Raw genomic sequence first — 24112 nt, forward strand, 5'->3', positions numbered from 1 at the left:
AGTGCTCACCAAGCAAAACACGCACGTAGCGCTTTTCAAAACGAGACCCGCCACGCCATTGCCGAACCTCCACGTTACGTGCCCCCAACGCCGGCTCCTCCCTACGATCCGTGGCCACCCGATCGTGGCCGTCCATCTGGTTGGCCGACACCGTCCCCACGCGCGGCCCACGCGTCGGTTTCCGTAGCGCATCGGCTCACAGTCGCCGGCGACTTTTGCAAATATAAGGACGAGGAAGAAGGTGACGTTTTTCATTCCCACTCTTCGATACCCACCTTCATAGGAATCAAGACACGATACATTGTGTCTCTTTCTCTCTGCAAAATGATGGAAGAAGAAGAAGGAGCGTCAATGGCGCACATGGAGGGCAGAGCGTCCATTGACAGCGAGCCGAAGACGCTTAGCTTCCATCAGATGAAGCTGGCCAGGGTAAGGATCGCGTATATACAGTCAGAAACCTCTCTCTTCATGTTCTTCATCAGTGTAAGCAAGTGATTTTTCGATGGGGGAACTAATCAACGTGAGTTTGGATGGTGGTGATCAACATCAACGTCAATGGCGTGCGCATGGGAAACAGGAGGCGGCTCTGTACGTGGTGAAGAAGTGCACCATGGAAGAGGCCTTGAGGATCTTCACTGAGGTATTGTGTTTATCTATACTTTCTCCTTGATGTTCATGCGTGATCTGCATATGCGATTAACAGTGGTATGCAAATCGAAGCAGCAGATGATAATGAAACTAGAGGAGTCCATGATAGCTTTCTTGTCCCAAATTCTCAGTTCTCGCCATCAGTTGATCCATATCTCAGAAGTAACGAGAGGTTTTCATTCTTTTTTAGCATGACGACGCCCTTTGTTCGCTCGAGTCTATCGCCACTTGAAGCAACATTTTACGTTATAAATGATGGGAAAACCTATAACACTTGATATGTGATGATTGATTCGGATGGATAAAATGCCATTTTTTGAAAGCACCGAAACTTTTCTCAATATAATCTTGATTGTGCGCTTTACACCCTTTACCCTTTACATGCGATCGCATGTGCATCTATCGCGTGCACATGGATTCTTGAATCAAGTTGGTCACATGAGTGCATGCGATAATACATCGGATCCGATGGTCATGACATATATGTATTCTAAGGGTTCTATTTCCTCCACGAATAATCTGTCGCAATCGTGTTGCAATTGTTGAATATTATCAATATTATGGGGTTAAAGAAGTTTAAAACTTATTATAATCAAAGTGATTTGCAGGTCTGTATCTCTGTCTTTCCAAAAGCGTATACGTTGTCTTCGTGCGTGTTTAAGTGTGTTGTGGTGAAGAGTTCTCTTCATTCTTTCACCTGATGTGATAATGCCAGACATTCTGCATAATACAGGGCTTGGAACGAGTAATTTGTTGTGGCAACAGACTCGATCTAGAGGGAGAGCCTAATGACGACCATCGTGATGAATTGTGACTACCAACTCCGAGGGATGCCGTTCCTGCGCCGTTCTAGCTAGCTTTTAGCCGGCGGACGCTTTGTACAGATGCTATCGGACTTCTCTTCTTCGATACGCTTACCAATAAATTTATTCCATTCATTTTCGCCAATTATCTTATCATGCGATTAAGTTAGGTATGGTAATGGAAATAAGCATTATCATTAATCATGTGATTAACTTAAAAAAAATTATTCAAAAAGTCCTAAACCTATTGTACAAATGTCAATTCAGTCTTATTTTAGTTGTGCCAATTTAGTTCTAAATATTTTAACGATTTGCTAATTTGGTCATAAACCTTTTGATGAATTGCTAATTTAGTCTTAAACCTTTTGACGATTTGTCAATGTAGTCCTTTCGCCCAAGTATTCAAATAATAAGTTTATGACTAAATTGATAAATTTTCAAAAGGTTTATGATTAAATTGACACAAAAAAATGTTTATGATTAAATTGACTAACCATCAAAAGGCTTAAGATTAAATTGGTATAATTGAAAGGTTTATGACTAAATTGGCTGCCGTACAATAGGTTTATGACATTTTTGGACAATTATCCCAATTAACTTTGCTACCATTTCTTCCTCTTGCCAGATCCCTTCTGTTCAAGTTTATGCATGCCATAGTCTCCAGCTTTTGTTGCTTGCTGCCTTTGGTTCGGATTCACGGGCGATACACTTATACTATACCTCAATACTGTTAAAAATCGTGGGCATCTATTGTTTACCACAGATGTTAATGCTGGTTCCAATTGATATCCAGCATTTGATGGATCTAAACAATCACTCAAAGTGAATTATATGTGAAACCATAGGGGACAATTTCTCGAACAAGAGATCATGTAATCCGATTGTACATGGAGTTAATTTGTTTAATGTTAACCTTGAATTTAAATTAATGGAAGGGCAACATTGAACATTTTCATATAATTTAAGGATTACATTGAACATGTACCAAAAGTCCAAGGATTATATTAAACAAATTAAAAGTTCATGGACCACATTGACATTGAGCCAAAGTTCATGGTCTATTTATGTCATTATCTCTTTCTCTAAAAGCTTAAACTTGTTCGAGAATGATACATATGTCAATCATTTCGCAATGAAAATCTGAAGCTTTTGTCCATGTTACATGTGCATAAATGAAGAGATGTTATATAACATTGATTCATGATAAGATCTCAAATTTTTTTTTACCAGGTGAAAGAACTTACTTAATAACTCGTGTTATTTTTGTAATATAGATACACCTAACATTTTCGTGTATGATTTCGTATATAATCGATGTTACACATACATTTTGATTAGAAATAGATGGACTTAACATTTTGAGATGTAATCAATCTCAACTTCTCGTTGGAGCAATTCTATCACAATCGAGATAAGATTATCATAAGTGTCATAACTTTCGTATGATACTCACTTGAGGGCTATAACTTTTATTATTATTATTATTTAAGTGCCATAACTTTAAAAAATTGTTCACTTGAGTGACATCGGTGATTTTCCAATATGGAAAATATCACGTTGCATTAATTTATTATAAATCGGATTACATGGCTCGCTGGAGAAATCTAATCGAAAAAAGAGTGAAAAAATGACGTCATTTGCTATTTGTTTTTGGTCCAAATTCACAAATTAGGGCTAATAGCTTCAATCGAAACCCTAACCTCAAGAATTGGTAATGTTGAAGTTGCTCCTTGTCCTCTTATTCCTCTTCTTGGTTGAGAATGGCCACGCCTCCTGCGATCTCTCAACCCAGACCATCACAATTGAACTCAAAGAGCCGGGGATAAAACTCTATTGGAAGGTGTTGAGTCGAGTTCTAATGCACTTATCCCTAAATTCCATCGTAAGGTTTTGAGTCAAGTTCAAAGTAAGTGAAAATTCCCTTTTTAAATGAAACGACGTCGTTTAACCATATCACGTCCTCTAAAACCAATCTAAAACCCGCAAAAAAGAAAGTCGGGGATAAAACTCCGCAAGCACCATCGTTTCCTCCGGCAAGAAAGAGCTTCTTCTTCTTCATTTTCATGGTGGAACCAAAGAAATGAGCTCTCCCAGCTTGAAGCCTCTCGATTTCTCCCTGCTCCCAAGGCCATCCTCCCTATCTAGAGCCTCGTCGGCCCGATTATCCTTCTACGCATCTTACCTCGGTCGCTCCAGGCGTGTTGGTGAAGCTGCTCCTTGGTCGGTCGTGACGTACGCAATGGTTCCAATGCGGGTTCCAGCCCCCAGTCGGTCGCGACATTCGCGGACTCCGTTGAGGAAGACCCCGAGTCGGGCCAGCTATTTGAGGCTCGGTTTTCGTGTCCTTCAAGTTCTTGAATTGAATGCATTTGGGTCTTTGTTGTTTGTGTAATTTTGGGATGAACGCCACAAGTATTTTGGAATTTTGGGTTATGCTTTGCTATGATGAGTGAGACTGTTCGATGCTGAAAAGTTGAATTTTGGATTATGCATTGTGTTGGGAAAACCTCATAATAGATTTTGAAGTTGACAAAACTGTCTATGAGTATTTTATAAGTCTGATAAATGCTTTGAAGTATTTTGATTCAAGAAGTTATTCTTGGAAGAGAAGCATATGGCAATATTGTTCAGATTGTGAAATTACTTCAATATGAAGAGATTCAAACTTTCTACTTCAAGATAAAGAAGTTCAGACTTTATAATGCAGATGAAGAGGTTCAGACTTTATACTCAAAGAGGTTTAGACTTTACACCAGAGATGATGAACTTCAGACACAAGTTTAGAATGTAAGTCCAGAACGTGACACAAGTTTAGAACGTACATAACGGCTAGTAATCTGGCTTGGATTTTAAACTTAAAATAAATTGATTGACTCAATCTTGAAGATTGTTTTGCAACAGTTTAATATGCAAAACATCTTTATTGATTGGCAATTAATCTCGAGACAAGCTATTTTCTAAACGGAGGAGCTCTACTTGTAGAAACTAAGACTTTGGTTATATGGGCGATCAGATTCAGTGAAGATTCAGATTTTGTCCCTCAACGGCTGTGCGATCTTCTTGATATAGTTTTGTCCAACGGGTAGATTGGAAGACGATTCTCTGGAGACTGTCCAACGGCTAGTTTGGAAATAGAGGAGTATAATAGGAGACCAACATGCCGAGGAGCAGAAGAGAGAGACGAAGTCCATAATCTAGAATTCCAAAGTCCGAGCGTACTTCGAACATTTATACTTGTCTTCTGTGAGTTATAAGTGTAATCATTTGAGAGGTATAAACAGTGTTATAAGTGTGTGCTTAGGTGTGAGATAGTGTGATCTATCGGTTTGGTATGAGCAGCACTAGCTTTGAGGGGAAGTGCTTGGGTTTAAGCGGCACAACTCACTGTAATTTCTCATTGATTTGATTAGTGAAATTCAGCTAGTAGGTTGTCAGTATGGGAAAGTAAACATATGCTTAATCTAAATCGAACCACTATACTTCTTGTATGTAGATTTTCTCATCCCTTAAAACTCTTTTTATTTATTACATTGCACACGTGTACAATTGCTATAAAAGATTATTTAAAATATGAACGTTGTTCAGACTTTGTTCTTAATCTTTTACTTTCGCTTTAAATTGGTCAAGAATTATTTTAAATTACCTATTCACCCCCTCTAGGTGATCATTGCTAGCCACCCCAATTGGTATCAGAGCAGGTTGCTCATTTATTGCTAGCCATTTCTAAGCTAACGATCTTTATGACTAGCATGAGTGCTCCAGGTCTTGTGAAAAGACAAAGCAACACCAGACCTCCGTACTTTAATGGTAAAGAATACAACATCTGGAAAAACAAAATGAAGGCATTCATAATATCCATTGATCCTTTGCAATGGGATGTCATTCTCAGGGGAATCAAACCACCTCCTCCTGCAACTTCCTCAAGTGAACAACAAGATGGCGATACTCCAATAGCTACTTCATTATCTCAATATGAGATAACCAAAAGAGAAGCTTTATATGCAAAAGCAATTTATTCATTTTATTGTGCTTTAGCACCCGTTGAATATAAGAAAATTGCTTCTTGTGAAATAGCAAAGGAAGTCTGGAATAGGCTTTATACCACCTATGAAGGAACTGATCGAACAAAGGAAACTCAAATAAACATATTGCCCGGACAATATGAATCCTTCAAGATGAAGCTAGGAGAATCTATTGCTGAAATGTATGACAGATTCACAAAAATTGTGAATGGCCTTGCATACCAAGGGAATCCAGTTTCTGTACCTATGAAAGTAAACAAGCTGCTGAGAGGACTTTCAAAGGAATGGAACAACATCAAAACTTCACTTCGAGAAACTCAAAGAATCAAGTCACTATCTGCTGATAAACTCATTGGGACTCTTCAGTCATATGAAGTAGAACGTATACATGAAGAAGATCCTGAAGGTAAGAAGTTAATTGCTTTAAAATCTAACATTGATTCTGATGAGACAAATTCTGAAGACGATGAAGAGAATGATAAGGAACTTGCTCGAATGGTAAAGAAGTTAAGAAAATTGGCCAAAAAAAGGCAAAAAAAAAAGTTCAAAGGGAGAAAATCATTAAAACAAGCTGAGAAGAAGAAGAAAAATCGACAAAGGAGGATCAAGCAAAGATGTAATTTGCTTTGAATGCGGGAAGCATGGTCATATCAAACCAAATTGCCCGATTCTAAAGAAAAAGAAAGGCAAGTATGAGAAATCCAAGAAGGCTCTAAAAGCATAAACATGGAGCGATACTGAGTGTGAAGGCAATGAGGAATATGCCAATGTTTGCTTAATCGCACAGTCAGACTCAGACTCGGATTCTGACTCGGATTCAGAAATAGAAGTGGATATTGAGATAAAGTATCCGGAAATTCCAATTGAAGTATCAAATTACATTGATGAGTTGTGTTCTAAATTTAAATCTGCTCTTAAGAGAATCTCCAAATTGAAGAAGGAAAATTCAAGGCTGACTCAACAAGATCTTTCTCAAAAGGATAAAATCAATTTCTTACAAAAGGAATTTCATCAAATCAAAGAAAATCGAGATTTACTTGCCGAAGAAAATACTATTTTGAAAAAGAAATTTTTTAAATATCACTTCAAAATTTTCAAACAGTTCAAAAACTTTGGAACATATACTTTCCATACAAGTTCCTTATTATAACAAGTCAGGACTTGGTTTTACTAAGGAAAGTGATCTTTTAATTGATTTTCCAAAAGTCAATGAGAAACTCAAGCAAAGGCCTCCTAGACATGCTTATAGAAATCATTAACAAAAGAATTTTATAAAATCTGTTGGCCGAAATGCCCTCAAGTCCTCAAATTGTGGCGATCCAAAGCACTTTGAGAATGAATGCTCTAAAGTCTGGAGACCAATTCGGAGAAATTGGATAAGAACAGTCTTTTCTACTAACTCCCAAGGACCCAAACAAATATGGATACCAAAAAATAGATGAGATTGCTCTTCTTGCAGGGAATAGGAAAATAGAAAGAAAAATGGGTAAGTAAAGGTATGTTGTTATATTTTTAATTTGTTTTGGGAACATACTTTACATATCTACAAATTCCCATTGTATTCGATATTCTTTTGGCATGTTGTATAATTATACATCGTTGGTTGTGTTGGAAATGTCCTTTTGAAATAAAAGTCAATTCTATTTTGATGGATCTTGAGATGAAATTTTTATAAAAGAGATTGATTGTTATCTTATTTCATTTTAAGAAAGAAATCATTCGTATTTATGAACTCATTGCATGCTCTCCGATCTCGTCAGGCCTTATAAAGAGAATTTTTTTATGAGATATTGTTTTATTGTGCATGATATATTTCCCTCAAATACTCTACTGAGATGAGTTAGAAAAGTATCATTGGGCTTCTATGAAAGTTTCCCATATTGCACCTAATAGAAGGAAAGAATCCAAATATATGGATACCAAAAAGGAAATGAGTTTATTACAAGCAATTATACAAAGGAAGCGTGCAAAGAAGGATCTCAAGTGATGAATTTTTTCTAAAGAGGAAAGGCACATTCTGAACACGCATGTTGGGATACGAATTGGTAATATTTGTTGCCATGTGTGTAAGATATTGCATAGATTTAATGCTTAAAATATCTACATTCCTTTTGCAAAATTCGTTAATGTTATATTATCTTTTTGCATATGAGATTTATGCTTAAGGAGAATCTTTTAATCTTTAAAGATATTATTGCATACTTTTATGTACTTTGATGCACTTGCTACATTCTTGGAAGTACATATTAATTGGCAAGCATAATTCGCAAATCGGAGGAAGGTATGTCCATGAGATACTTCTTATTTTTGCAAATATTATTCTCTCTTCTACAAGATATTGCAGGCACCAAAAGAGATTTTCCATATGAAGTTTGGAAAGTTTGTTCCTAATATTGGAGAAAGATTATGCATTATTTACTAAGGATAAAAAATTTCCTCTTTGCGCAAAATTCTCGCATATTATTGAGCAAACGCTTAATGCGTCATACGAAAAGATAAGTAGCTTTGGGTTGAAATATTTGATATTCTACTCAATTTATTTTTTCGAAAGAAGGACATTACATATTATGTGAGATATTAAATCTTTAACAGCAAATTTGTGCAAAAAGTTTGTTGAGTTTATGCATATTGAATTCAAGATGAGTTTGATTGAAGAAAATAAATTTCTTTCTCGAAATTCAAAAAGCAATGTTGCGGATGTTGTTGCTACAAAGAAAATAAAGCAAATATTTTGTTCAACGTGCTCAATTTTATTATGTACATTTGTGATCATTGATATTATATTTGCTGATGTATACAATAGTTGTTTCTACGGAACATGAGCTATTGAATATATATTATGTTTGCGAAAGATGATGCTTCTGAAGGTTGTGTTTCATGCCAAATATACTTTGAAGATAGTATGTGAAGATGAGTTGAATTTATATTCTCTACGTGATACCCTTTCCATTACTATCACTTTTTAATTATGACAGAAAAGGGGAGAAAATGTAAATATGCATACGTGCTTATTGGTTAATTATATTTATTTGATGCCTAATATTGAGTTGTGATTATAATTCCATATATTGTTATGATTGTTTTGGATCATTATGGAATCTATGGATTTTTGTGCATATATCTTTTTATGATGCTGACAAAAAGGGGGAGAAATATGCAAATATGATATGTTTTGATATGCAGGTTTTTGAATATAGGTCATTGAACATAAAGGTTCAGATTTTGCACTCACGATGCAATGCAATCATATTTTGTGCCTTATCTTATTTAAAAACAGAGTATAAAAGTCTCATATCAAATTACTCTGATCATATATGATATCTTGAATATTTGCTTAAATATATGTTTGATCTTATCACTCAAAATACTTTCAAAATATGTTAATCTGTATGGAAGGTTTTATCACCATCAAAAAGAGGGAGATTGTTGGGAAAATCTCCTAATAGATTTTGAAGTTGACAAAACTGTCCATGAGTGTTTTGTAAGTCTGATAAATACTTTGAAGTATTTTGATTCAAGAAGTTATTCTTGGAAGAGAAGTATATGGCAATATTGTTCGGATTGTGAAATTACTTCAAGATGAAAAGATTTAGACTTTATATTTCAAGATAAAGAAGTTCGGACTTTATACTGCAGATGAAGAGGTTCAGACTTTATACTGCAGATGAAGAGATTCATATTCTATACTCAAAGAGGTTCGGACTTTACACAACAGATGATGAACTTCGAACACAAGTTTAGAATGTAAGTCCAAAACGTAAGTCCAGAACGTAAAGTGCAGAATGTGACACAAGTTCAGAACGTACATAATAGCTAGTAATCTGCCTTAAATTTCACACTTATAATGAATTGATTGACTCAATTTTAAAGATTGTTTTGCAATGGTTTAATATGCAAAACATCTTGATTGATTGACAATTAATCTCGAGACAAGTTATTTTCTAAACGAAGAAACTCTACTTATGGAAACCAAGACTTTGGTTGTATGGGTGACCAGATTCAGCAGAGATTCAGATTTTGTCCCTTAACGACTATGTAATCTTCTTGATACAGTTCTGTCTAACGAGTATATTGGAAGACGATCCTCTGGAAACTGTCCAATGGCTAGTTTGGAAGTAGAGGAGTATAAAAGGAGACCAACGTGTCGAGTAGCAAAAGCAAGAGATGAAGTCTAGAATCTAGAATTCCAAAATCCGAGCGTCCTTCGAACATTTATACTTGTCTTCTGTGAGCTATAAAGTATAATCATTTGAGAGGTGCAGACAGTGTTATAAGTGTGTGCTTAGGTGTGAGATAGTGTGGTCTATCGTCTTGGTATAAGCAACACCAACTTCGAGGAGAAATGCTTGGGTTTGAGTAGCACAACTTACCGTAACTTCTCATTAATTTGATTAGTGGAATCCAGCCAGTATACTGTCAGTGTGGGAGAATAGACGTAGGCTTCATCTAAGCCGAACCACTATACTTCTTGTGTGCAGATTTTCTCATCTTTTAAAACTCCTTTTATTTATTACATTACACACGTGAACAATTGCTATCAAAGATTGTTTAAAATCCGAACGTTATTGAGACTTTGTTCTTGATCTTTTACTTCCGCTTTAAATTGGTTAAGAATTATTTTAAATCACATATTCATCCCCCTCTAAGTGATCCTTGCTAGCCACCTCACATTGGTGGAATGTATTCAAGTCGGAACACTCTTGCATTGTTGCCCGCGTAAAGCTTGGGAGTGGGTATGCTTTTGTAGCCCTGACATTCCATGCTAAAATTTGTTCGTCTAGATAAAGTAGAATTTTTGCTGACTTATCTAGATAAAGTAGAATCACCTTTCTATTGAGAAAATGACACCACAAATATCATAACTTTCGTACGGTGCTCACTTAAGTACCATAACTTCTTTTTAATTACTTGAGTGTCTTACCTTATGTACAACACCCACTTGAGTGCCATAACTTTTTAAAAACGTTTACCACAAGTGTTATGTCAAGTCGGATTTTTAGTAATTGGGTGAACGTTTTAAAAATTTTTTAGCACTTAAGTGATCGATTGTAAAGTTATATATCACTCAAGTGAACTTTTTTTAAGAAATTATGGTACTTAAGTGGATGGAAAAAGAATTAAGACACTCAAATGAGTACCGTACAAAAGTTATAGCACTTGTACTATCCTCATCCCCCGCTCTATTGTTCGGCTCATGCAAAATATAACCGGTTCTTCAGACTCTGTATAGCTACTCTACCCTTCTTATTGGTATAGCACGCCTCTCACCTCTCTCTTTCTATCTTGATTCACATACACCTTACGAAGACTTTATTCACGGCTAGTGGGATGGTTTAACGGCACATTGTATTTACCACATTCTTTTCTTATTTGAGCCTTTTAATTAACATTTATATGGTAGAGAATGTGATGAAAGACTCGAGGGCATCGGTCATTAAGTTCATGGATGGTCCCCCACTAGGAAGCACATGAAGGGATGATCCTTTTGCTCTCTTTATTAAAGTAAATTCTAAATAAGGACCCGAAGTGCTCTTATTTTTTCAAATAGGAGCCTGAAGTGGACTTTATATCAAATAAGGACTTGAACTGCCCTCATTTTCTCAAATAAGGACCTGAAGTGAACCCTGTCTCAAATAACGGTCTGAAGTGGCCATCTCAGTCTAAAAAAGGGCCTAACCTCACTAGAGTCAAGAGCATTTTTGTCTTTTAATTTTTCTGATTTTTTACCCTTTCTTCTTTCTTTCTTTCCTTTTATGTTTTTTTCCATAAAAAACAAACTAAAAAAAAAGGGGGAGGCTAGCCAGCTCGCCTGTGGCCACCGCCCCACGCTTAGACTGGGGCGAGGGCTGGCGACCCACGCCCAGATTGGGGAAAGGGTTGCTGCCCTCTCCTAGTTCTGGTGTGGGCCTGTGGCCTTCGCCTCTGGCCGGCGAGGGTCGCCGGCCATGGCTGCCACCCCACCGGCGATGGGGTGTCGACCACCAGCTATCCCCCTTGTTTTTTTCTTTTTTTAATTTTTTTAATTTTTAATCTAATTTAACTAAAATTAATGTTAAAATTATTGTTAGACGAAAATGCCCTTGACCAGTGGGAAAATTTGGCCGGCCGGCAAGCCGGTGGGATGAGGCCCTTATTTGCAACTGTTATAGCTATTTTAGGTCCTTATTTGAGACAAGGTCAATTTAGGCCTTTATTTGAGAAAATGAAGACACTTCATATCCTTATTTGGAATTTTCCCTCTTTACTATTTAGATTTGTTGCTAGGCTGTTGCTTTGGCTGCAGGGATTCGAGGTTCTTATGGTTCATTGATGCTTGTCTTCGACTTCATAATTTAGCTGGTATTTGAAGCTTCATCCTTTTTGCTTTCTTAATTTCTTAAACGTTCTAAAAGTTTTTAAACTTTCAGAAACTGAAAGATCTAGTCTGTGCTAAACTACAAGCTTAAGCATGAAAGAAAGCAGGGAAGATTTGAAAACTAAGATAGCAGAGTGAATGGTTGCGAAATTCATTGAATGTAGTTCAGTGTGTAGAATTTTTGGCACGTTTTCAGTTTTGCAATTATAGGCAGGTTCCGACGGTCATCTTTGGTTTTATTTTTAGGCAAGGCATGTCTAAACACTATTAGTGATAGTGGTACTTGAAGTTTGCACGGTCAATGAGATAAAGAGATGCACATACAATTTATGGGGACAGAATGAAAAAGAATAAGCGAATTTTGTCAAATCAATTCATTTTTCAGTTATCATCTCTATCTCTCCACGATATTAACATGCAGGATTTTACAATGAGTCTGGATCTAGATAAACCAGATTCCGAAGCACATACGGCCGGATCGACTTCTTCCGAGTCTCATGCAGGGTGGGAAGTTAAAAGGAGGTCTATGATATCTCTCGCACTATTCGACTATGATGTATTCTTCCGTTCTCTATGGAGATTTTGTACTTTCACTAGCCTTGCCATTATTAGGAAGCTGCACCACCCGATGTTACGATATGAATGTCAAGACTAGAGCTGTCAAAATGGATTTTGACCCATTTTTTAACTTATATTTGATGTGCTGAATCTTTATATGGGTCGGTAAAATTTGACAATTGAGTTATTATTGGGTTTGGAATAGTATGGCCAATATAAATATGGGTTTCAATGGGTTTAGACTCTAAGCCAAACCTAACCCAGTTGCAATGCTCTCTCTGCTCTCTCCCTCTGTGGCCATTACTCGATTTCGCTTGCGCGCTCCCCATTTCACGCGTCACTTGATCTTACTGGGAGCCTCTGTCGCTTCACACGCAAGACCTCCTTCAGCTTCTGTCTCACCTGCTGCCCCTCGTCGATCTCTTGTGTGTGTTCATCCCCTCACGTGTTCGATCTAGTGCCTCAGTGAGCTTGTCGGCATCCTTCTCCAACTCAAGCTCGTCCTCTTCTTGGCCTGGATCGAGGCTTCTGTGGACTCAAGCTGGGACTGTAGCTCCGAGACGAGGACACTCGACATTGAGGCATTGCTCCGGGCGCTCAATAGGGCCTGTAGTTTCTCGTGCTTGTCGAGGAGAGAACGAGAGTCTAGCCATGACTGCATTGTTCTGTCTTTGGCTTTCTTCATCTCGTCCTTCGTTTTGGTGAGTTCAGTGAGTGACATCCATACCTCTCTTTGTTTGCGACTTTCGCTGTGATAGCCCTTTGGAAATGTGTTGATTTTTGTCTCAAATTATGACAGTAATCACTGATGTTCAGGGAAAATTGTCCAAAAAAGTCATAAATCTATCGTGCTTTTGCCAATTTAGTCCTAAATCTTTTAATTTTACCAATTGAGTCCATCCGATCAATTTTGGCCGGAATGTATTGACGTGGATGCCGGCTGTCCTACGTGGCATGGCCGGCGCTAACGTAAACAATTTTTAATAATATTTTAATCTTTTCGATTTTTCATTATTTTTTCTAATTTTTTCTTTTTTCATTCTTTTTTTTCCTTTCTTCTTCCTTTTGCCAGTGACTGGCCACCGGCCATCACCGCTTGTGGCTGGTGGCCCGTTACCGGCAAAAGGAGGAAGAAGAAAGAAAGAAAAGAAAAGAAATTAAAATGCTGTTAAAATTATCAACGTCAGCGCTAGCTGTGCCAAGTAGGACGGCCGGCGTCCACGTTAGCAAATTCCTGCCAAAATTGAATTGGCAAAATGTGAAAAAGTTTAGGACTCAATTGGCAAAATTGAAAAGCTTAGCATTGAATTGGCAAAAGTACAATAAGTTTATGACTCTTTGGACAATTTTTTCCTGATGTCCACGACTCAATAAGTTGGGAACTCTTACCAAAGATTGGGTTTTGCCTCCGAGGATGTTACTTTATCCGGATGAGGCTTCTTACAGGGAGATAGATAATGGAGAGATTGTATAGTCCGTAGTATTTTGATTTAAACAATGTGATATCAATTTTGAGTAATGTCTTTGTTCCTCATACATCAAACACCTCCCTAGACCCCGTTGTGCGGGGGACATCCATAAACTACTAAGGCGAGCATGATAACTATTCTGTTTCTTTGTTTTTCTATTTTTGTGTTTCCGGGAACAGGTTTGGAACAGAAATTCATTTAGTAACGCAATTTTATTTTTCTATTTTTAGAACAAAAATAAAAATAAAAAATCTTCTCATTGCTCGCCCTCGCCTCCCGCCGGCCCCCACCACCCCCCGCGGTCGCCCGCCTACCGCTTCCTGACACCGCCGGTTGCCACAAGGTTGATGAATGGAAAAAAGCGTAAAAGAGAGAAATTTTGTGTCGTTATCAAATGCGTATCTCTATTCCGAAACTCGTCTAGAGAATATGAATAAAAAATATATTTCTGGTTAAAAATCTATTTTTAAAATAAAATGGTTATCATTCGCGGTCTACGTGAACATGAAAGGCTTTCGGTTAAATATCGGGTTATTATTGTTCTCTTCTTTGTTCCTGCTTTTAAATCAACTTATATAAATTGCTTAATATCCAGTTCATGTCCTGAAACCTTAATGACAGAACACTTTGGCTCTAAGTCATTAACTGCGATTTCTAGGTCAAATCATCTGGCCTGATTGGATAAGTGTTGTCTCTTATTTGCTTGCATTTTTTTAATCGGAAAAGGATTTTCATTCAACTTGATAAAGTTTGAAAACACATAGGTCCAACTTCAGAACAAAATAAATTCCATAAGGCTTGTAGGGGAGATGAAATCCATTTGTGGGCAAGGCTTTTTGATAATGTTATCTCTTATTTGCCTACATTAGCCTACAACAATTTTTTAGATATGATGTGAACTTTGAAGACACCGTGTTTCAAATTAGAAATCACTGTACTCTACTACTCTGCCTTGCGTATTTGCAAGTTTAGATGCTGATTTAGTCAATATGATTGAATTGGTGAATCCACTTGTCATCATGTAGCACACCTATGACAATTTGAATGAGGCACTTGCAAGAGGAGTCCACTCATAGACTGCCTTAACATTAAAGGTGATGATATTATGATCCTTGGCCAAGAAATGATGTTCTGAATGTGTTTAGTAATATGAGTCCGATTGAATATGGATCGCCAAATTTACATTACATATAAAAATGGTCACAACAGGTTAAATTGGTCAATTTGGATCGGACTATTTTTTACCATCCACCCGATCCGACTCATCCGTTTGACCGGCATAAATAATTAGAAATGCATACACCGAATTGGAACAGAAGTAAAATCCAAACAAGTTCGTCAAATGAATAGGGCACTTGCATGCCATTGTCTGGTTGTGGATGGGAAAAAAGGACCGAATTAACATTTGACCTATTGAAAAGGGAAAGAATAAAACCTGATAAGAGCCAAACAAGAGAGACGAAAAAACTGAGGTAGTTTCGCTCCTCGGAGCTTGAGACCGGAAGGACGTGGGCATTCAACACTCTTTCAACTAATAGTCAGTCATTTGGCCACCAAGTTTGACATGCTTGACAGAGATATGATAAGAGTATCTGCATATCAGTTCAGCACAAGGTCTGAGCTCAGGTTTCATAAGTTCTCAGCTTGTGAAAAATGGCAATCAAACGGATCATTGGAACCGCCCGTGACGGTTCAATTCTATTCTAATGGAGTCAAAAGAGGACACGGAAATTTACAGCTTACACTGTGCCGGCAAGCATGAAAGCCTTGTACACAATGCACCTGACCAATTCAGGACCACCCCATGCATCCTGAAGCTCTCTCACCAAGCCTTCGGATAACAAATCAACACCATGTTCCTTAGCTGTAGTAACCCCGGACCATGACCCTGACTTCCTCATAAACCTTTCTGGAAGAGAGCACCTTCGGTATATCCAGTGGCAATGGCTCACCTTCGCATCCCTACCCCACACTCTCAAATGGGAAAGGGAGTTTCTTGTAACCATCAATTAAGTACTTCATGGCTGGGGTCCCAGAAGGGCAGTGTAGCGTCGTGGAAGCGTTTCATGACTGGATCGAATATAAGGCTTGCTTCAAGATCATTATAGCACCACACTGCAATCACACCTCCCAGCTTCCGGAGCAGATGGGTCACGAGGAAGTAGAAACTGGGGAAGTTGAACCCATGCACGGCTTGAGCCACCATAATCAAATCCACCGGATTTTTGCCTCCGATTAAGGTCACGATTTCATCGTTGGAGATGGGTATTTGGGTGTGGACGTAGTGGACCCTTAAATGCTGCACTGCACATTTTAGCTGGGCCGTGCTTGCATCGGTGGCGATCACCTGGTCGTAGTGCTCAGCTACCTAAAGGAAATGCAGGGCATATGAACAGAGCTGTACGTGACGAACAATCTGGTATGAATGAAAGAAATTGAGATTTCAAAGATCTATCATCATAAAGCAAAGAGAAGGGAAGAGAAGCACATTTGAAAAAGAAAACAAAAGGAAAAGAAGCTTGGAAGACCCTCACAGAGCACTTAGCAAAATATGGAATGGTTGGCTGTCGATGAAATCTCATCGGCTGGTGAAGGCCCTCGTCGATCCCCTTCAAGCTGTTGATTGCTCTATTGGTTGGCAACTTATGTTTCGATCAAGCTTTGTTCTCGTCAACTGAGCTTGCTACTTGTCGATTTCGAGGGTTGGTCATTATTTGGTGTCCACAAACATAAAAATTTTCCCCTGATCACAACGTAGAAACAAATTGAATCTCCAGTAGCTGTAGGCCCCCCGACAGTGGGTGAGTGGCATGTGCAATTGGGTTATATCAGAAAAGAACGAGACGAAAATGCCCTGGCCATGCTAGGGAGAATGGCACCTCAGACGCACGCGCTCGCCGGTCGACAAAGATATAAGTTGCTGGTAAGCTGGGAGTGAATTGCTCCTTTACTTCACGGACTTCTTTGAGACAAACACCTTGGTGTGAATTTTTTTGAGAGAGCGAACCACTTCACAAGACCTTTTGGATTTTTCCCTCCTGCTTTTGCCGACTCTAATTTTCTCTCTCTCTCCTTCTCTTTATTTTCCTGATCCTGCAGAAGGAAATGACAAGGTGGGCTGCGGTCTCTCGGGCCTAAATTTTATTTAGGAAAGGCCCTTTTGTTATAGAAATAGAAAGCAAATAAAGCAGAACAAATAGTGATGATCTATGAATTGAGAGAAGGTCACCTTTCCCAATTGAGGATCCCCTGTTTCTGCTTCACAGCCGTAATTAGTTGTTTCAATTTCAGAGTCCGACCCTTGTATTGGTCCATGCAGTATTTTCTCTCTGTAAGACTCGTAAGTGATGCTTGAACCATAAGTACCGGTGCCGAGTAATTCCCTGCAATCCCTTATTTCTATTCGGCACTCATTTGGTATTTTTGAGCTCGATGCATTGATAATCCTTTCCATTGATCTGCACCCATAAACTTCCAACCACTGCAAAAACTCTAAGTCGTCAATGCCCTCGACATCCTGCAGGTTCCTACACCCTCCAATTATTAAATGCTTCAAGTTGTTCAAGTTTGACAAACCGCCCAACCTTTTTAACGAAATGCACTCAAGAATAAAAAATCCTTCCAATGATTCCAAGGTTGAAACAAATTGAATCTCCCGTAGCGCTCGGCACCTCCGCAGGTGGAATTGTTGAAGCATCTTGAGGGAGCTTGAGACAAGGGACACTCTCCTCCCACCATCAGTCAACTCGGGAGCTTGTAGCTCCCTACACCCTGGCTCCTCCGACAGACAAACCAACCTCTCGAGATATTCGCATTGCTCAATGAGTAAAATCTCCAATGAATTTAAGACACCGAGAAATTGAACTTCAACTAGCTCTTTGCAACGATACACCTCGGCTCCTCTCAGTTTTCTCAAACTTGATGGAATGGATAATCTCTCGAGGAGTACACAACTTCTGACAGTCAACTCTTCTAACTGAGGAAGCCCATCGAGATGTACTTGCTTCACTCGAGTGCGATGAAGCTCTAGAACTGACAAGTTTGACGGAAGTTGTTTGAGGGTTTGCAAGTCTAGTCCATATAGAATAAGTTCTTTTAGTAGAGAAAGGGAACCCCACTCTGTAGATATCGCGTGGACATTTGAAAGGCACAAGTGCTGCTTGCTCAGTTTGGATAACCTCCCAATCCACGGCAAGTCACAAGTTTGAATTATATTTGATCTCTTTCTGGAATCAGAGGCATCAGATAGAAGCAGTTCAACTAGATTAGTAAGGTTTGCGAGGTTAGGGACAATCTGCAACGAAATAGATCTAAACCGTAGTGTGGTCAAACTTCTGGGGAGCTTCGGCAACTCTTGCATCTCATGACAACCATATAGGTTTAGTGTTTGGAGGTGACTAAGCTTGCTCATCGTGCCAGGCAATTTCGCAATGTTTGTGCGGGATGCACTGAGAAATGACAGGCTCTGTAGTGTACCAATTGAATCCGGTAATCTTTTAATGCTCGTGTAAGATATATCCAGTTTTGTCAACGACTCTAAACACGAAACCGAGTCGGGAAGTTCCCTTAAGCTGCCACAATTCCTAAAGGAGAGGTGCTGAAGATTCTTTAGTTCGCCAATTTGTTCTGGCAATTTTCCAAGTGCCGAACATGACTCAACACTTAAGTCAGTCAGCCACCTCAGCTTCCCAATAGAGCAATCAATTTCCTTTAGAAATTGACAATTAGAGATAATCAACTTCTCTAAAACTGAGTATCCGGAAAAGGTTGGTGTATAGTGTAACGATTGAACATTTTGAAGAGTGAGAACCTTCAATTTCCTTGCCCCCTACAGAAGCCAATGAAACATCAGGATAGAAAATTAGAATAAACATGGATTTAGGCTCCCCCAACTTGTATCATTTGTCATTTGATCCTCTCACTTAATGAGAAAATCAAACTATATATCCCTCAAATTTTGTCCTTCATTGAATGAGAAAATAAGACTCAGAGGGGAACTAACATACCTTGATTAGGCTCCTGACTGCATCTTCTGTGAACTCATGGCCCAAAAGACTCATCACAACCACGTTTTCAAGATGCAAATTAGTTGCCATAAACTGTGGATGGCGATCTAGGGAAGGAATTTGATGAGGGTAATGCAAACAGATGCATTTCAACTCGGAAAGACAGCCCGTAAAGTCGCCTTGGCAAGCTACATCACACAACCGAAAATACCGTAGGTGTGGGAATCGTTTAATCTGCTCCGGAGTGACAGTTATAGGATGTTTAATCCCCATAGATGGCAAATGGAGTGCTCGAATGCTTTCCTTGATCTGCCAATGACATTGAGGAGCAAGAGCAGGAATTTGTCAATATCCCACGAATTTTATTTCGTCGAGAGAAGAAAAAAATGAAACAGAAGAGTGGTTCTCAATTCGGAAATGTGAATCCTCAATTAAGAACACGATAAGTAATTTTCTATTCAAATTAAGTTTGGTCATACTTTACCTCTGTTGATCTTAATTCGCGAATGATGTCATTTGTGGCCCACAATCTGGTACGCTCTTGATTAGCAATTGCTCTTCCAAGATCTTTAAACTGATCATGTATCCAAAACTTATTATTGTTTATAACCTTTATCATGCACCTGTTAATAAGGACATCAATAGCATACTCTGGGCTAAATCCACAATCTTCCCACATGTAGATTGGATAAGTCTTATCTACATCGATGAAAAAGCATGCAACATCAAGAAATATTTGTTGTTGATCCGTTTCTAAGGCATCATAGCTAATCCTTAGCTTTCCCAAGACGTCCCTATTTGGTGTTTTCCTTAGCTTCTCTAACATCTCTTCCCATATTTTTTTCTTTTTTCGAACAAAAAGCGATGAACCTATTGCTTGAAGAGCTAAAGGTAGTCCACCTGCAGTAGAGACAATGTCTTTTGAAAGACTATAGTAAGCGGCAGGAGGAGAGTTATCATTGAAGGCATGCCTACTAAAAAGTTGAAGTGCATCTTCACTGCTCAACCCCTCCATTTCATAAGGCACGATTTCATAGTGAAATCCCCTGATTTTCAAGACACTTTTGTCCCTAGTGGTGACAAGTATCCTAGTACCGGGATACAAAGAGTTCATTCCGATTAGTTCTTGGATTTGGTTACCATCATCAACATCATCTAAAACAATTAGTACCTTCTTGTTGCAAATTGTTTCTCCAATTGTACTGATCCCATGATCGGTGTTACCAATGCTGCGAGCCACTCTAGAATTTGAGGTATCGGACAATAATCGTTTTTGCAGCTTGACTAAGCCCTTGGTTTTTGCCATTTCTCTTACATCGTCAAGAAAGCTGCAGTTTTTCCCAAAGAGATGACATAGTTGGTTGAAGATAATCTTGGCAAGTGTTGTTTTACCAATGCCGCCCATCCCATAAATTCCAATAAGCCGCACACCACCGGAGTCGGAGTCGATGTGTAATAAATTGTTTACGGCTGCTATTCGATCCTCCATTCCAACTATATCTTCGGTCACTTTTCTCTGTCTTGTCATGAGCCTATCCACAACTTCGTCAACAACCAACTTGATAAGATCCCCGTAGCTGCCACAAAGTCGAACAGTTTCAAATGAGAAAAGGTAACAAATTCATTTCCCTGCATGTTGACCAACCATATACTAAGAAACCGGGTGGGAACGCGAGGTCAAAACTTTTTTGGAGGGTAAAACTCATTATGCAACCGTAGACAATTTTCAATCTGATTACCTTAAATACTGTTAGCATGTTGGAAGGAGTTCAGATAATGATCAAGTTTGTAAGAAACGTTGATCTTATGAGCGTATACCATAATCAGAATATATTATTTATATAACCAAGTGGTTCTTATTCAAATATACAACAAGTCTTTGTCGCATCTCTTTTGCAATCAATTTCATAAACTCATCAAAAGGTAGATTTCTAATCAGGGAAAGTGATGGAGCCAGGAATCTAACGTTGATACTTTATTATTGCATGTAAGAATGAACCCCACGAAAGAATCCAATATAAAAAGCAGTGTAAGAAAAAGTGTTTTTGTATCTCACCGAGATAAATATACGAAATAATATTAAGTTGTGTAAGTTCATTCTTTTGAATGTTAATCGTGCTCAAAGACACTCAAATTTATCACTGCATTATTATTTCACTTCAAAGAAGAAAAATAATTTTACATCAAATGTCTTGAGTTTTCACTTCTATAAACTAAAAAAATTATCATATATACAAGTAAGTAAAGGTTTGGAGAGGTTGAGTCATAATGGCATTCTCATGTCCGAGATTCACCCTTTAGTTTACATTTCATAGTTACTTTAGCAAATCTCCAATTTTCCATCTCTAATTCTTGTAAATATTTAAATCTGTAATTGAATGTGAGCACACGCGAGAGGGATGGTTAAACCAACTTTCTCTCTTTTTGAGCAAACTATATAATAGATTTTGCTTCTACAAGAAAAATGAATTACATAAGTAATTGACTGATATCTAATCAACGAAGCTATTGTTGGGGGAGAAGAACAGCAGAAGTGCCAAAACTTGTGTACGGCGTTCACTTTAGTGCCAAAAGTTTTTTTTGGATCACTTCAATGCTAAAATTTTTGGAAAACGATCACTTAAGTGCCAACTCCGATTAGTTTGGCCGGAAATCCGACGTGGCATTTTTTTATTAATTTATGAAGCTGATGTGGCTCGCCGGAGGTTTAGTCAGCATGTACATATCAAAACGACGTAGTTTAGCATGTACACTTGGATTTTTTAAATATTTTTTCTGATTTTTTTTCCTTCTTTTCTTTTTTTCTTCTCTTGCTTCTTCTTCTACCTCCAATCACCGCCGATGACTGGAGGCTGGCCACCGGCCACGGCCAACCGCCTAGCCTCGCCCGGACGAGGCCACCGTGGCCCGCCACAGGCGAGGCCCGGCCGACCCTCGCCTAGGCGAGGGTGGGCGAGCCCCTGAGAGGGGCGGCCTCGCCTCGCCTGGGTGACGGCAAGCCCTGGCGAAGGCTCCCCTCGCCAGATCTGGCAAAGGCTCCCCTCGCCAGATCCGGCGAGGCCGGCCGTCACCAGGGCTCGCCCTCGCCCAGGTGAGGCGAGGCCAACCCTCGCCAGATCCGGGGAGGCCGGCCGTCACTGTGGCCTCGTGGGGCGTCGCCTTCCCCCGGGCGACAGCCGGCCTCACCGGATCTGGGCGAGGCCGCCGTGGCCACGACGACAGCCGGCCTCCCCGGATCTGGCGAGGGTCGGCCTTGCCTCGCCTGGGCTCACCGCCCTCGCCAGGCGAGGGTCAGCCGGGCCTCGCCTGTGGCAGGCGACAGCGGCCTCGTCTGGGCAAGGCCAGGCGGCTGGTTGACCTCCGGTGACCGGAGGTAGAAGAAGAAGAAAGAGAAGAAAAAAAGAAAAGAAGGAAAAAAAATCAGAAAAAATATTTAAAAAATCTAAATGTATACATGGAAATGCCACGTAGACTTATTTTTTTTAAAAAAATCCAACTCAGATTAAAATTTTAATTATAAAAGCCACGTATTAATTTGGCAGGAATTTCTCGTCGTTGGCACTTAAGTGATCGTTTTTCCTCCGATTTGACACTTAAGTGAGCCGGCAAAAACTTTTGGCACTAAAGTGAGCGCCGTACACAAATTTTGGCACTTCTAGTATTTTTCTCCCGTATTGTTGGCGATGATAAATAAGACTCCACGTATATTGGATAAATTCATATATGTTTGGATTCACCAGAGAAAAAGCGATCGATACAATACCAATCAACATTTAGTGTATCCAATAGAGTTCATCAACTACTAGATATACTTTTAATCATCTATTGGCATTGTGGTGATTCTTTTAGTATTTTTTGTTTTTGTTTAACTAATATTACTACCCAAAACATATATTACCAGTAGCAACAAATTCAAAGTATATTCTGTGTCACACTTTAAGGTTTATTTTATTGAAATTTCATTGTAACTTCGAATAATAACTCATGCTTCTTTTAATTTGATAGCAATTAATTCTCATAAAGTTGTTAATGTATGGGACCACTAAAATTTCACGTTTGACGTGAATTGTATATATTGCATGGGAAATATTGTAATGTAAGTAAAAAGTATCAACCAATAATCATGATACAACTAAACTAAAATTAACAAGGTTGGAAAACAACAAGGAAATTAACAATCTAATTGCAGATATGGATCAACTTAGTATAAAAAGGATGAAGCAAAACCAAATATTTATACAAATGACATTAGGTCAAAAATGAAATTATAATAATCCTATTAGGTTAGAAAAAAATTGGATATCTTCTAATTTAAGAAAAATAAAGAAGAATTTGATGCATTCATTTAAATCTAGGAAATCTAAGTGGGAATATAAATAATGAATTATTATTAGAATTTAGATCTATAGTCTAACTGTAAAAAAATGATTTTTACATTCACGGCTAGATAATTACCCTGGATATTTCTCCAGCTCCCACCCCTTGGTGCCATCAACTTCTCTGAGAGCCTGCCGCCACGTTTCTACATCCTTGGAGCTGAACTTCTTCTTTTGATCTGCCATCTTTTGCTCCAAATTCAGTATGGCATTGCGATACAATGGGGTTTTCAGCTGCACATCATCAAGTTTCACGTCATAAAAGACGGGCAATATCACCTTCTTACTACCATCTTCTTTAGACTTAGAGGTGTTCTCCACCATCTTTGCAAGCTCACGAAGGCACCAATGACTCGAAGCATAATTTGTGGAGAAAATGGGTATGTAGAGCTTGGAGTTGTCAATTGCCTGCAGAAGGTCGCTACTAATTCTTCCACCAGGGCGAAGCTCTTCATCATCAATGAAAACGGAAATCCCAGCATCTACCAAGGCATGGTAGAGGCTGTTGGTGAATCCACGACGAGTATCCGGCCCTCTAAAACTCAAGAATACCTGATATTCACCTCCAAATGTATTGTTGGTGCTCGTTCCTGCCTCTGAGTTCGCCATAGGAGCTCGCTTCGCAATAAGCAGGGTCGCCCCCTCTCTCTCTCTTTTTAATAGGCAATGTGGAAATACTTTTTCATCTTTTGACAAATAAAAAAACTTTTTCATCTAGGACATTGTACCGACTGGATGCGATTTCGCAAGAATCCGAAGATGTTTTGCAGATCTTGATACAGGTTGGCGACTTTAATATTAAGTTCACGAGTCCCGACGAAGACTTTTCAAACTTTTTAGAGGACCGTTTGAAATATTACTAATTTTAAAAAGAC

At 38.8% G+C, this 24112-nt stretch overlaps 2 protein-coding genes and 1 pseudogene across 2 annotated transcripts; 1 reads left to right on the top strand and 2 right to left on the bottom strand.

Annotated features, from left to right (window-relative positions):
• The first annotated feature begins 265 nt into the window (after nt 1-265).
• Nucleotides 266-1596, top strand: LOC130138466 (uncharacterized). The gene is made up of 3 exons (XM_056312667.1): nt 266-429; nt 578-640; nt 1364-1596. The coding sequence occupies exons 1-3, from the start codon at nt 325-327 to the stop codon at nt 1460-1462; spliced, it is 267 nt and encodes an 88-aa protein (XP_056168642.1). The 5' UTR covers nt 266-324; the 3' UTR covers nt 1463-1596.
• Nucleotides 1597-15448: 13852 nt separating this feature from the next.
• LOC115688813 (uncharacterized) lies at nt 15449-16437 on the bottom strand (annotated as a pseudogene).
• LOC115688807 (disease resistance protein L6-like) lies at nt 16331-23874 on the bottom strand. Its single transcript, XM_056312663.1, has 5 exons — nt 23317-23874; nt 19346-20438; nt 18862-19170; nt 17085-18683; nt 16331-16948 (listed from the first exon to the last, which is right to left on the bottom strand). The coding sequence occupies exons 1-5, from the start codon at nt 23844-23846 to the stop codon at nt 16808-16810; spliced, it is 3672 nt and encodes a 1223-aa protein (XP_056168638.1). The 5' UTR covers nt 23847-23874; the 3' UTR covers nt 16331-16807.
• Nucleotides 23875-24112: the final 238 nt, after the last annotated feature.

The sequence above is a fragment of the Syzygium oleosum genome, unplaced genomic scaffold (assembly GCF_021117445.2).
Source record: "Syzygium oleosum isolate NSW1041296 unplaced genomic scaffold, Sole_v2.1 Sole_v2.06, whole genome shotgun sequence".
Taxonomy (NCBI): domain Eukaryota; kingdom Viridiplantae; phylum Streptophyta; class Magnoliopsida; order Myrtales; family Myrtaceae; genus Syzygium; species Syzygium oleosum.

What these genes read in the sequence shown, in the direction of transcription:
- LOC115688807 (XM_056312663.1), bottom strand. Translation starts at nt 23,846, where the DNA reads ATGGCGAACTCAGAGGCAGGAACGAGCACCAACAATACATTTGGAGGT. An exon ending in GAGCTGGAGAAATATCCAGG is followed by an intron (nt 20,439 to 23,316) that starts GTAATTATCTAG and finishes ACTTTGTGGCAG; the next exon opens with CTACGGGGATCTTATCAAGT. An exon ending in GGGATCCTCAATTGGGAAAG is followed by an intron (nt 16,949 to 17,084) that starts GTGACCTTCTCT and finishes TTCCTTCTGCAG; the next exon opens with GATCAGGAAAATAAAGAGAA.
- LOC130138466 (XM_056312667.1), top strand. Translation starts at nt 325, where the DNA reads ATGATGGAAGAAGAAGAAGGAGCGTCAATGGCGCACATGGAGGGCAGA. An exon ending in ATCAGATGAAGCTGGCCAGG is followed by an intron (nt 430 to 577) that starts GTAAGGATCGCG and finishes CATGGGAAACAG; the next exon opens with GAGGCGGCTCTGTACGTGGT. An exon ending in CCTTGAGGATCTTCACTGAG is followed by an intron (nt 641 to 1,363) that starts GTATTGTGTTTA and finishes TGATAATGCCAG; the next exon opens with ACATTCTGCATAATACAGGG.